Raw genomic sequence first — 14,771 nt, 5'->3', positions numbered from 1 at the left:
CACACCCACAACATAGGGTTTTTACGAGGTTCGATAATTTACCTACATCATCGGAGTAGTGCCCCTAAAGGCTTCGTACCTACTTAATACACTACTTTTGACTGCACTCACATCCAATTTTCTCAAGCCGAAACTGAGATGGCACTCGTAATGCCAATACAATGTGTAGCACCTACTAAGCACTCAATAAAAAATACAATAAATTGGGGCTAATCAATGCCTTACAGTTAAACTCTGCCTAATATATACATTCACAACTAGCTTGCATGCTTGTAGTTCATCCACAAATAACCTAGCATGTATACAATTCATCCACAACTAATCCTAACATACATACATGCATATAATATAAATCAAAGGTTATGGAATTTCACAACCGGTTGCCTGAGATGACTGAGAGCTTGCACTGCTCATACATTCTCTTTCCTTGGCTTCTTGCTCTTCAAAGCAACAATAAGCAAACCCATCCTTGCTTTATTCTCTTCATCTATCACTTTGAGTTAATGCATCATCAACACACCTCAACCACCTATTTTATCTCCTTCAATAACTTAAGAACGATTATCATCAAGTATTCATGTTCATTTAAGAACCAACAAAGAGGGGGAAGCTTCTCTTGTCAAAACCATAGCCTTCTTTCACTTAAAACTATTTTTTCTTCCTTCGATGGTGTAGAGCTCGAAAAAACAAAGAGACAACAACTTAGATGGACTCATTTGGAGTTAGGGTTAGAAAGTTATGGCATTTTCAAGTTGGGCCAACCAAAACACTCAAAATGGAATATTCGAACAAATAACATAGGCTACGCCGGCAGTGCATGCATCAAAGGCACATATATGACCATTGATCTTATTAAAAATAATCTTCTAATATGAACCGTCAGATTTAAATAACGGACAAAAAATCAGAGCCACATGATTTGAATCTTAATGACATCAGCGTAACGCAAGCGCTGACATTGTCATATTCATTGTCGATGCCGGATTGGCTACGTCAATGCAATATACGGTGGCTATCAACTATCTCACATGAAGGCTAAAACGGCTTACAACCATTAGATCAAGATCTTTAGATCTGGTTTAAACTAGATCTCATGAGATCAAAGTAAATGAAATCTACCTGCATCCCTTTTTGCACATGCGTAACATTATAGGACACTTAATCAGAGTGCAACGCTAGAGCATCAAGACTTAAGCAAACTAGCCAATGGATGATCTCGCGATGACATCTGGTTCGTCATTTCAGCACCTAGGCTCAGCAACCTTTTGATGGGAATAAGGCCTACGTGGCTTCATTTGATCCATTAATTGTACAACTTTATACTCATTTTTATTACAATCAAGCCATTGCCTCCACATATTTAAGTGCTTAAAGACCCCCAGCAACTTAGACCTTCAAAATCTATAAATTACATAAAAGCCCCTGAAATTTCAAAATTAAAATATGGAAAATCTACCCAACACCAAGGCAATTGGTTATTTTCTTATTTGGATTTTCGAACCGGCTTCACAAAAACACATGTAATTTTTTTTATACAATTTATGATTGAGTCGAAACGAAGTGCATTGAAAACATTACTAGACACTCTATAACTTTTCAGGAGACTCGATCATCTGACTCAGCCATGTAAAAAGACTAAAATACCCCTAAACTTTTCGATGACGTATCTTCCTTATACGGAATCGGGACGTGATAAAATAAGAACCTTGAAAATATTATATTTTTTTCGTATCGTTACATGAAGAAAACTTCTTTCAAAAAATTCATCTGCAATGCCGAAATTTCCCATCGACTATCCTAAATGTCGTGACTTCTTCATACAGTATCAGGACGTGATGAAATCAGATGCAATGGACTAGATTAATTAAAATCTATTTTTTCATAAAGAACTGGTGTTTCAAACATATCATTTTTACTGTCAAAAATGCCCATGAGCATAAATAAGTCAAATTTGCCAATTTTGACTCATAAACCCTCACCACCTACCTAAGGATGTGAATTGGAAACTGAAACCGTTTACCGAAACCGAACCAAGCCGTTTACACCGAAACTACAAAACTGTTTAGTAAATGGTTCAGTTATGGTTTCAAGTTTCAGGCCGATTAGCTAAACGGGTTGAAACCGAACCGAGCCATTTAACCCTTGGTTTCAAACCGAATTGAAACCTTGAAAATCGAACCATTTAAACCATAAAAATTGATCTGATTAACTCGTTTAAAGATTAAATAAGGTGATTGCAAATTATCATTAGTATATCTTTTGATTCAAATATTGAGTGCTACAAGCCTGTAAGTAATTCTAGAGGTAATTTGCTCATTATTTGGAATGTCGATTAAATTAATCCAACGCACTAAGTAGAATGTATACTGATAAAAATGTAATTTTTTATTATACCATGGCATATTAAATATATATTTTCCAATATCATGACACATTATTTGGGGAGGGGGGAGAAGAAGAAAATCCATGTTGTATGCATTACTTACTGACTTGTTAGATGCGCTTGAGACTAAATTTTATCAAAATATTTTCTTTTGCTTAGTTGTTTGATTGTTTTAACAAACACAAAATGGTTTGCATTTCACATTCTCAAGATTGAATCGTTTATCACCAAAATCAAATTGTAGTAAACATGCAAATAAACTAGCAAATCAATTGCTAACCGTTTAGAAATCGTATGGAATAAACCGAAACCAAAATTGTTTAAAACCATGAGACTGAAACTGTTTAAAAACCATGGAAACCGAAACCGTTTACTAAATGGTTATGGTATGGTTACAGTTTCAGAAAGTGCAACCATTTAGTAAATGGTGCGATTATGGTTTTAACCAAAATATATGTGAACCGAATCGAACCGAACCTTTTAAACCAAAATCCAAACCGATCAACACCTTTACACCTACCATGGATGAATCAAACCACTCCATGCACACAATGTGACTATGTTATCTCATCCGTGACATTGAACACTACCATGTCATCACTTTCGGTCATATCACCTAAATTGGCCACATCATCATTGCCATGTGCCCAGATTGCCAACAAGGACAACCATACAACAACACTTATCATAGGGGGATTATTGTGAATGATACCATCCATGCAATGCTATCGGTGTGGTGTAGGAGATTATCCACAATGGTGGTGTGGTGAACCCTCTCCCTACAGGAGGATCTTTAAGCCGTTGAGGAGTATATGCTAGCAGCCTAGCACATTTGTGTTTGTATTTCTTTTTTCTTGTATAAAATGATGTTGCTTTCCTCCTATATATGATATCATTTTGTCAAACTCCATTGGTGTGTTCTCCCTTATACCGTTTGCTTGGAGAACCCCCTCTTTCGTAAATCAACTTCCATAAAAGGTTGTGCAATCTGCAAGTAAATCCTAATGTTAGCCTGGCCACAACTTGCCTAATCCTTGAACTTGTCTTTGACGGGCTTATTTGGGCTAAGACCTCAAATACACGGAGAGCCACGATTGGACTTGGTCTAGCTTTAACTAAGCCTAGCCTGTTTATAGCACATGATCTTGACCCCATCACAATCGATATTTCAGTTATGCTAGCAATGGAGTATGGATCAAGTCCTCGTACGAGAACCATTCTTATACGGTGCATAATCCACACATGGAATTACAACAAGCTTTTACATTGAGTGCATTATAAGTGGGGATCAGACGCTATACAAAAATGACTCTCATGCGAGAACCAAATCCAAAGCATAAACCAACACATTGAGATAACTCTTTTTTTTTTTTGTATTTTTATTATTATCCCATGAGCATGGCGATTTTCAACTCTACAAATTAAGAATAACTCACATTCAAGAAAGCTTAACCTAATACTTCTGATATAGGGAAGTACAACTGACAACCTCATAAGGAAGCTAATTGAGAGCTTGACAATTTGTTGAGATAAATTGTTTTCTACTTTCTTATTTTTATTTTTCACATTTCAGCAACTATTAAATTGTCTAATTCTAAGCTCATCGAGTAAAACATTATTAACTTTAAATTCCATGTCAAAGGAAAACCTAAAGATCAACATCCAACATTGGTATATCAAATCAAGTTAAGGAAATGATAAAAAATATAAAAAAAAATAAATAAATAAATAAAATAGATAAAAAAAAATAAAAACTAAAGGAAAAAGGAAGGCACGCATGAGGGCATGATGGTCATTTTGCCTCTCATTGCTTTTGGGCACTAACACCACGCTGCCATCCAAGGTTTTTTTTTTCGTCTAAATGAAATAAAATGGGTTGAGTTATGATATGCATATTATATGTTCCTTTTCCCATGAGCCAGTTATGACTAGAATGTTCTAGGTAGGTTGTCTACTAAATTTAAAAAACATGCTGTTGAAAATCATTAACTCATCACATAGTATATCTAAATCTATATCTAAATCATTATGGCCTTTTCACATGTCATTGTTATTTTTGAAAACTTATCTGAAAAACATGAATTTTTTGAATAATATGAAGTAAAAAATAAAGCATGAGGGAAAGATTTAGAAAAAAGTGTATTCCCTTTTGAAACACAAAGTTAATAAATAAACAAAGGCAGAGGTTGGGCATGTCACCAACTTTCTTAGAACTAACGGCTTAATCAATAGAGGGTTGGGATGAAAGGGGCATGAGATCATTTCCAATGGAGAGGAAAAGAGAGTGGCACAGGCTAGACACCTGAACAGTGTGCTCAGCCTTTTTCCACTTTCTCTATTATTTAGTGATATATGAAAACCGACTCAGCTTGTATATTGCCAGCCCTAGGTGGAAGGGATGTGTAATTGAAACTTTTAAATATAAATTTTTTAACAAAGATAGATAGAATACCCAGATGCTTTCATTTGTGCAACAAACATGAAAGAGTATTGTGATAATAAAATAGAGATGCTTGGGAATCAAGTCTAAATGACAACTCAGTTGTTCTTAGCTTTTGAAAGCTTATGAGCCCCATATGGAATATCTATGAGGCTCTAAATAAGAACTTAACTTCCTCATGGTTTGCTCCATCGTTTATGACAATTTTAAAAGCTGTTTGAATGGGCTAACTTTGTATTCTATAAAGTAAATGTATTTCATTAACGACAGATTATGTGATGATAGGAAACCGTATTGAAACAAGCACAAGGAGCTTTCCACTTGGATTAAAACAAGCTAAAGATTGGGGATGGATGATCAATGAAGTCCGAAGCGATGCAAAAGACTTGGAACCATTATTTTTGGAACCGAGGTCCTTGTGGCCTTTTGAGTGTTATTCCTATTTTTATGGATGTTTATTTTGCCCTCCCTTCCATTTTGTTCGGCCTAGTAATAATGTTGTGCTTTTTGACAAATAGTTAGCCTTTGTTTATGTGTCTAAATATTCTCACCAATCCCTAATTAACATGAACATCGATATTCTCTCTTTATTGAAGTAAAGCCTTTTTATTTTATTTTATTTTTCAATAAAAAAAACTACTATCTTCACTTGTTTTGTTCTTTGTTTATTTGTAAAAAAAATACTCTTTATGCCAAACATAATTGGTAAAGTTTAAGTTTAGTTGTAATTTTATTTTAATTTTGAAAATTTTAGACAAAATTTAGTAAGGAAGTTATCTTGTAAATAAAGGTAAAAAGGATCAAGAGATTGAAAATAGTAAATAAACTATAGCAGCTTTGTAGAGGGTTTAACTTAGCAATGTGTGATTTTGCATAACAAGTGAGAGTAGAAGTATCAAGTTGGAATATCAAATACAAGATGGACAACCATTACTAGCATAGCTGTCTTGGATAGATGCAATTCAAATTGATATGAACAAATTGCCCTATTTACCCAAAAAAAAAAAAAAAAAGAGCCCTGAAAGACCGATGTACCTTTTTGTTGAACCTGAAATATATAACAAACTCTTTTTTTTTGTGTTTGAAACTTAAATTCCAGAACACTGATGTGCCTTCTTCATAGTGACGACTTTTGCAAACAAGTCAAGGCTCATCGTAAACATTTATTGTTTTATAAGAACTAGCACTAGTACGAATGGCAATGATTTCAATATAATAGAAGAATATGATGATGATCATCTCGATTAAAACAATTAAAACAAAATAAAAATTCAGGCATTTGTGGGTTCAATATGAAAGTTGTTATGGATTAAATTATAAGGATTTTTTATTAGCTAGTTCAGTTTCATACATTCATTGTTACCTCCTTTCCTTTGCATGATCAATATGATGGCTTCTTGGACAACTAAATCTCACAATGCTTCACTTGTGATGTTTAGAAGCTTTCAAGTCCTTGCATAATTTTAAAGATACACCGTCTTGCTTTTTGATCTTGTGGCCGATCCATTTAGTTTGGAAAAAGGCGGAGTTGTTGTTGTACCTTCTTGCTCTTCAGTATTCATGAGTGATATCGATTATTTTATGCATCACACTGGCATAGTAGAATGAATACATAAAAGGTACAAGTTTAAGGAAAGTGTATGGAACAATAATTTTCAGAAGAAAGTTTTCCACATATACATGCAATTCATTATTCTTGTTGTTATTATGACCATTATTCTTATTGTTACTATTTTATTTTGTTTATTATAATAGTGTTGTGCTTTTCTTTTTCTTTGTAACAGTACTACACTTGAGTTTCTTCTTTGCCTGCAAGTTTTCTGTTTGCATAATTTATATATTTAAGGACGAAATAGATCCATGTACTATTAAACACTCATAAAAAATCATATATATATATTATTTTCCTTATAGTGGAATTATGAGGCATGCATACCTCATTTTTTAGTTTTTAAATTTAATTTTCAACTATTGTTTGGATGGCAAGTAAGTGTTTAATAACAAATATTTCTCTATGATCTACTGATTTTGATGGATTAATTTATCTCAATACCTTTATGCATGATTTTCCTTTTAGGTCTTATATTTTTGAGATATTTTTTGTTGTAAATTTTTTTTTGTGCAATTGATATTTTACATGAAATTTTTTTATGCAAATCTTTTTTTTTTTTTCTATTTTTTCAATGTTTGGTACTATTTTACATTAAAAAAAAAATATGTAAAATCATTTTACTGGAAAAAAATTTCATCTTTTTTTTTATGGACACAAATGAAGCCTATGTGAAAATATAATAATATGCATGCACTTGGTAGAGCCTAAGAGGCAATAATCCTTGTATTACCAGGGGTGGGCCGTGGGCCATTTCTGGTTCTCTGTGTACAAGCCACTAAATTCTGGGTCATACTTTCTCAGTTGGATCAGCCCGTAAGAGTGACGGAACTCCAACAGTCTAAGATATAAAACGAAGAGAAAACAAGACAGTCGTCTGATCGGCACACATCAAGATAGATTCCAATTGTAATTTTCTTAGTCCAACCGGAACACCATATAACGGTGATCCGAAGAACACATTCTCTTTCCTTCAAAATGGATTATAGTTCTCTTGATTACGTACTTTTCTTCAATTGTTTCGTACTTCATCGCCAGGGGCCAGGGCCCAGTAGCCCACCCTAAACCGCAAGTCTATAAATCTTAAATCGGACCAGAATCAAGTAGACGGAGACCGTCCTGACCGGTATCTGAATCACTAAAAGCCGGTAATAAGAGGTTAAAAGTGAGGACCCAGAGAACAACTGGTACCGGTCTGTCGGTCTCGTGCCTTTCCAAAATTTATTGTCAACGGCAGGCCGGTAGCGTACATCTAATGCAAGAGTTGTCGTTTTCCATTCGTCTAATTACATATCTACCCTTACCATGTCGTACTAGTTAACACCTCAATGAAGGGCATTAAAGTCATTAAAAAACTAAGGTGGGACCCGTTTAAGAAAAATCCAGGCGCTTCGGCGAGCAAATTGCTGCAACTACGAGTTAAAAATTATTTCCACCGCTAGCAATAGAGAATAAACCATTAAACCTCTACTTTGTCCCCACAGACAAATTTACTATCCTACCCTTTTTGGCCTTTTTTCTCTTTCCAAAATTGGACCGTCTATATTTGGCGGCATGGATCTATTGGTCTAAAAGTTTCTTACATTAAATTCCGCCTTTTTACGCGACGACCAACGAGAGGGGCTTTCCCTCGTGAGTTGTGTGACCCTTATCCGAAGTAAGAGGGCACGGGGAGGGGAAGTGTCATTAATAATTGGGGTCAAGGAGTGTGTGGTCAATTACAGAGAAACAGAGGGTGCTTTTGGTCGTCGAAAGAAGAAGCAGGAAGCCATTTCTGTAATTAACAACCCTTTTTGGGTTCATTTATTGATGTTTGGTTTAAATATATTCCTAATCCATCGATCAGATCAGAGAAATATCTATCTACTGCGTGTTTGAGGTTTTCCGATTGACGAAGAAGAAGAAAGTAAAAGCAGTTCACGAGCTCTCTCCATCTCTCCATCTTTTCATCTCTGCAACTTATCTTTGTTACAGTTAGAAGCACTGAAAAGGAATGGGGAAGAGGCTAATTTGTTGAAGGGTAAGTAAGCTTTCACGGACTTGAGCTTATCATCGGTCTCTTTCTTCAACCAACGGTTTCGTTCTTGATCGGTCGATTGAAACGGATGATCGATCCTGCGCCACGTTTTTGTGCGCCGGTTCGATCGTGAGTAGGGTTTGCTTATCGGTTTCTTTTAGTCTGATAATGTGAACTAGTCTTGGTCGGAGATTAAGGTAGTGATGGATCGATCTCCAGTTACCGTTGGTCCTGGCATGGATATGCCGATAATGCACGATAGCGATCGGTACGAGCTTGTAAAAGATATTGGTGCGGGGAATTTCGGCGTCGCGAGACTGATGAGGGATAAGCAGACTAAGGAGCTTGTGGCTGTGAAGTACATCGAGCGTGGCGAGAAGGTTAGTCTGGCTATTGATTCTTTTGTTTTTGTTCCGCTTTGCTGATTTGTTTCATTTTTAGTTCTTTCTTTCTTTATTTATTTATTTTACTGTCGTGGTTACTGGTTGATTCCTATGTCGTCAATTATTGGTGGAGAATGCCGGAAACAAAGTGAATTATATAGATGGCTGACCTCCGTCTAGAAATGGATGAGAATATTATGAACTTCAGCTCTATCGAGTGGTTTTTCGGTTTATCTTTATTGAGTTTCATGGGTGTTCCCCACTTCCATCTCAGAACGTCGGTGTTAAATGAGGAGTTCATTAATGGGAGTGAGGGAATGGCTGAAACACAAGTTGAGATTTTGATTGTTACCTTTCGCTTCTCTTCCTAATTTTTAAATCCTCATAGATGGAGACCGCTGTTTTTTTATCCTGAAGTTAGAGTTTGTTTATCTTGGTTTATTTATTTCCATTTGTAAAATTCTGTGATTTGCTTTGGGCGCGGGAATGACTCTTTCGAGTGCCCTGAGTTCTTGTTGATATTTGTTCCTGTAGTTGATGGACTTTATTCTATGAAGTTCCCTGCTTTGCCTGTTTGGTCTTTAATGGAGTGGAATGGAAGTGTCTGAATTTAGCATTGATATTCTCTTAGTTTTTATATGTTTTGATTAAGCAGCTTACCTTTCATGGCAAGGGTCTGAAAGGTCTTATCGGATGGAACCTTCTGAGCCCGTGGAAGGATTTTAGTGGCCTATTCCTGATTTATATTGAATCAGCAGTCAACCAAGGATGGGAAGAACTTAAAAAATTTCTCTCTGCTACCTTTCTTCTTTAGTGGAGTAGAGGGTGTGGGATTGGTTGGCAACCCAAGGGGGGGTGGTATTGGAAATTTAAAACTCTAAGTAGTGTAACATTCCTTTCCGTAAAAGATTTGCAAATGTTGCTAACTGAAAAGATGGAACTCACACAACTAAAGCACAATTTAAGAGGGAAAGAAGCAAATGAGACACAAGGATTTATAGTGGTTCATAAACTTTGCCTACATCCACTCCCAAGGAGATAATTACACTTCAAGGTTTATCCACTATCGCAATTGCTTTACCTAGTAGCAATGAAACCTTACCAGTAGTTTACCAAATGGATCACTGCTAACCTTCTCGCCTCACGGTAGTGATTCTACTTGTGTAGTATACATCTTACACAAAAGAACAAAACTCAAAGTGAGTACAAATGAACCTCAAGAAGGTAGGATAAGAAGTTGAAGCAAGATCTCTCGAAAAACCATTAAAGCTTAAAGGATCCCAATACATCTCCATGTAAAAGTATTGGTTTCCTTTATCAGTAGGAGGACCAACTAAGTCCCTTTATACAGCCAAAGGAGAGTTCATAAAAAATGACCACGATTTGGCCTTCTAAGCTTACTGCAGATGTCCGTTGGGGTTATCAAGGTATCGGGTTTCGACCCTTGGGGAGACCGAAATTTTGGGCAAAACCTGGGAAATTTCAAGGAAACCAGAGAATTTTTCCCGGTTTGGTGGAAACTTAAGGTTTCGACCCCCAAACAATGTTTTTTTTTCTTGATTTTTTGTGTGCATTATATTTTAAACATTTCTAACACATTCACATAATTAGTTTCATAAAAAAAAACATGTAAGTCATACTTGTGTGGTGAACCAAAGGTTCGGTAATCATTACGCTCAGTTGTTGACTGAAATATGTTGTAGGTAAATGAATTTTCAAAAACAGAAAGAAAAGCATTAACATGCAAAAAAAAAGATTCGGCCATCGTGAATGCGTAGATCGGGTCCTCCTAAGTAACATATAAAAAATTTACATAATTCTACTATATTTACAAGTTAAAAAAAAAAAAAAGATTTTTGGGGAAGTTGGGACTTGCCTTTTTGGTCCAAGCTGTCTTTCTTATGTAGATGAAGCAAGAATCACCCTTAGATTCAACTTTGTTGGGAAAAAAATGGAAATCTCCACTATTTCCCCAAGTTTTCCACTCCTAGGAGAAAAAACTAAGAGATGGTCGGATTTTGCTAAAGAAGGCTTGGGTTTCTTTTTAAACTAATTTATATAGGACCTAGTTCCACCCAAAGGGTCGAACCAGTTGGTTTGGTTAAAATTTCCCATGTTTCGATCGATATATGGTCGAAACCTATGAAATATCGTTTCGACCCCTGGGGATACGGTCGAAACCTACGAAATTTCGTAGGTTTCAATCGAGTTCTCGAACCATGGGGCTTATAGAGTCATTGAACTCCAAAGGTCATATTAAGGGCTCTTTTCCACCGACGTCCATGAGTTGTCTTGGATGTTCATCAAGTTTGTCGAACATCCTTGATTACTTATGGACATCTCATAGACTTGGGTCTGGGAAGTGCCTGATATTCATTTTTCTTGGCTTGGAGTCTTGGACATCTTTGTGTCACATCGGATGCCCGTGTTGCCCTGCAGACGTCCGTGATAAGTGATAACTCGCGGATATCCTTAAGATAGAATACTTAAGAATGTAGTTTCTTACTCTATCCGGCTTGGTAGTCTGTGACAGAGAATCCCTGCCTGAATCAAGTTAAGCCACTAGATTCAACCTCCTAACATAGAAACTTGTTCTATGAAGGCTTAGTTGACTTAAATGCGAGCTTTTTAGACTTAGTGAAAGTGATACATAGGATTGAAAGAAAGTATAAATACAAAATCTTGTGTCTATGGAGCTGACTTCTTCATGATGCTTCCAATCCTTGAAGATCCTGTGTCTATGGAGCTTTGACTTCTTCATGATGCTTCCAAGCCTTGAAGATCCTATGTGTATGGAGCTTTGACTTCTTAATGATGCTTCCAAGCCTTGAAGTCTTCCAATTGTGTTCCTCAAGCTTCCATACCACTTTGTTCATTACTCATGAAATGGCTTGCATTTGATCAATTGTATTCTTCTTTGATGCATGATAGTCCACTTGTGCATTTGGGATTCTATAGATCCTTTTACATTCATACAATTGTTAGTAATCCCATGGACCATTGTCTGTGAGTTTCATCACCAAAACTGAATGGTTAGATACCCATATGCCAACAGATGGAACTGGTTTTAATAGAGCATTGGTGTCTTTTACTAGTAAGGGTTTATGTCTTGATAAAGTAGTACATTACTTTAGACAACAAGGTCGAGAAAGGTTTGGCAATCTAAAACCCTGTGTCATAGGAACCTTCTGATTTTGGTGGCATATTTCAGATTTATGTTAAATCAGTAGTCAACCAAGGATTGGAATTACTGAGAATTTCTTGAGTTGATTCTGATTCTGTTATTATTTGTAACAGATTGATGAAAATGTACAAAGGGAAATTATTAATCACAGATCACTGAGGCACCCCAACATTGTTAGGTTCAAAGAGGTCAGTACTGTTTCAATCTCTTCATTAGTGTTTGTCTAAACAAAGATTGCTAGCTTAATTTTCTTTTACCATCATACTCTAGGTCATATTAACGCCCACCCATCTGGCCATTGTGATGGAATATGCATCTGGTGGAGAACTGTTTGAGCGCATATGCAATGCAGGCCGGTTCAGGGAGGATGAGGTTCTTAAATTCAATCCTTTGCTTTCTTTTATAGTCTAGTTCATGCAGAGTAGTTAACGTTTGTCTATTCCATTTTGGCTGCAGGCTCGCTTCTTCTTCCAGCAACTTATATCAGGAGTCAGCTATTGTCACTCAATGGTAGTTCAACAAGGCTCTCTGTTTGGGTTTTCATCCTTTGTTTAATGTTAGGATGTGAATGAGAAATTTTCTAACTTCTCCCTGTTGTCTTGAAGCAAGTATGTCACCGAGACTTGAAGTTAGAAAACACACTGCTGGATGGAAGTCCTGCCCCTCGTTTAAAGATATGTGATTTTGGATATTCTAAGGTACTTCCCTTTTATTCTTATCCTTGCAACGTCAGTATTCCAGTGCTCTTAGTTGTATGTATAATACTGAACGTTGGAGTTCAGAGCTGAAATTACGAAGTGTCAAGTGTCTCTACTGTTCTTATTATGAGCATTTGTTGTTTTTCATCATATTTTGGTTAGCTCTGGTTATGCTATATCTGTATTCTGTACAATTCTAACTATGGCTGCTTTCTCAGTCATCAGTACTTCATTCGCAACCAAAGTCAACTGTTGGAACCCCGGCATACATTGCTCCAGAAGTTCTACTGAAGAAAGAGTATGATGGCAAGGTAAATATCATTTCAATTTCTGTGACTTGATATATTTGCTCCTACACATTGTGTGGCTGAATTGTACTAACATAGCATATCTTTTTACAGCACACAAAGGGTATAGTTTTTGATATGCTGTCATTCTATGTTTTAAATGTTTCACCACAACGATTTATAACACACTGTCAAGCTGAAATTTAGGGATAAGCAATTCTTTAAGTTTTTCTGTCAGTAATGCAATTCCTTGTTGCATTGTCCTAGAGGAATTAGAGCACTGATAGTTGGGACTATAGAATGATAAGAAGGAATTCAGTGATGTGTGTCAGTAAGGAATTTAATTCACTTGTGTAGCAAGTAGACTGCTGGTTAATTCTTTTTCACTTCTAGTAGGAGATATCATTCAGATTATGCATCTGTATTAATATATGAAGTCTTTCTTCTCACTTCTCACCAACTATGCCATGCATTTAAATTCAACATAATGTATAGCCACTTCATTATGCATTTAGTATCATCTTCCTCAATATGTATAGTGGATAATATGCTGTAGATTTAGTAATTTTTGCCAGCATTTCACCAATCACCTGAAATTACTGTTTTACTCATTCCATATATGAAATTTATACGATTATTAAATCCTACCCATTGGTGCAAGAGGAATTGTGAAATATCATACCGAATTTTCTCCCTAAAAGTCTTGTCTTTTATAAGATCTAGTGCCAAGTGGATGGTATGTTGAGAGTTAAGACTTCCTTTGAAAGCTTCACTGACCTCTTGGTTGTGATATTAGTAAATCTACTGTGTAATGTTCGGATTATGCATTGAAACTGCTTTTGCTGAATGTTATTCTTTTTGAAGGCTGAACACTATCAAAGTCCCAAACCTTGGTCATTTGTTTTCATTTACTTGGAGATAATGTGTGTAGGGCCTAAACTATTTTTCCCGGTGTGTGGGTTGATGCGAGAAATAGTTGGAAACAGGAAATTGGCATTATAGTCGTTTCTAATCACATAAGACTAATGAGTGCTCTGAAATTTAGATTATACACCTGTTCTTTCCGCCTAGACATTTCTCTCTTGGTAAAGTGAAAGGCAAAGCATCATTCTTTTGATTGGTCAGCAATTGTTTGACTTTTTTTTTTTTTTTTTTTTTTCAATTTCGTTTGGGGCAGTGTTCTGGCTGGTGTAATGAAGAAAACATATGCTGAAGCATAAACTTGGAGGCTAAATTAAAAGAGTAGTGCTTTCAAGATGAGAAAATTCTTCTGGCCATAAGCTTCATAAAGAAGAAACCCAGCAACCAAACCTGTTTCTCAAGAAGCATACTTCGATTTGAAAGCAATCAGAGTTTCAAGTTGCGATAATTCTCATGGTTTCTGGAAAGTTGCATAAAAATTTACAAAATGGAGTAGTTTTGGCCCTGAAACAAAGGTGTGAAGGAAAATTATCAAAACAGGACAAAAAATAATCTCTTGTTGAACTTGGACACGTGATTTCAAAGATAAAACTGCTCCTTACCGAGATAATAGACACTCTCAACGGATCCTCCACACGCTGGGCATACCTTTGTTGTGCGTCCTTCTCATGGTGGGAACAGAACAACAGGGAAAGACTTGGCTGACCTGCCCAGGGCTCGAGGGCAAGCCATACAAGAGTGAGTCGAAAGGCTTCCATTCCTGTTCTTGGGTTTGGAGGCTTACAGGCCCCTTTTGATCTTAATAGGGAAATTAAAGTAAAAGCCCTTCCCCTCGCCCCCCCCCCCCCC

The 14,771-nt window shown here is 36.3% G+C and overlaps 1 protein-coding gene across 1 annotated transcript in view; it reads left to right on the top strand.

Moving 5' to 3' along the window:
* Positions 1 to 8,103: 8,103 nt before the first annotated feature.
* LOC122073145 (serine/threonine-protein kinase SAPK10-like) overlaps positions 8,104 to 14,771 on the top strand; it is a 17,647-nt gene continuing 10,979 nt past the window's right edge. The window contains exons 1-6 of the mRNA XM_042637678.1: positions 8,104 to 8,829; positions 12,130 to 12,204; positions 12,287 to 12,388; positions 12,473 to 12,526; positions 12,622 to 12,714; positions 12,933 to 13,025. Coding sequence (XP_042493612.1) covers positions 8,653 to 8,829; positions 12,130 to 12,204; positions 12,287 to 12,388; positions 12,473 to 12,526; positions 12,622 to 12,714; positions 12,933 to 13,025 — 594 coding nt within the window. The 5' untranslated portion in view covers positions 8,104 to 8,652. The remainder of the gene's footprint in view (positions 8,830 to 12,129; positions 12,205 to 12,286; positions 12,389 to 12,472; positions 12,527 to 12,621; positions 12,715 to 12,932; positions 13,026 to 14,771) is intronic.

Source organism: Macadamia integrifolia, chromosome 3 (assembly GCF_013358625.1).
Source record: "Macadamia integrifolia cultivar HAES 741 chromosome 3, SCU_Mint_v3, whole genome shotgun sequence".
NCBI classification, from domain to species: Eukaryota; Viridiplantae; Streptophyta; class Magnoliopsida; order Proteales; family Proteaceae; genus Macadamia; species Macadamia integrifolia.
This window is presented reverse-complemented; position numbering and strand designations above follow the sequence as displayed.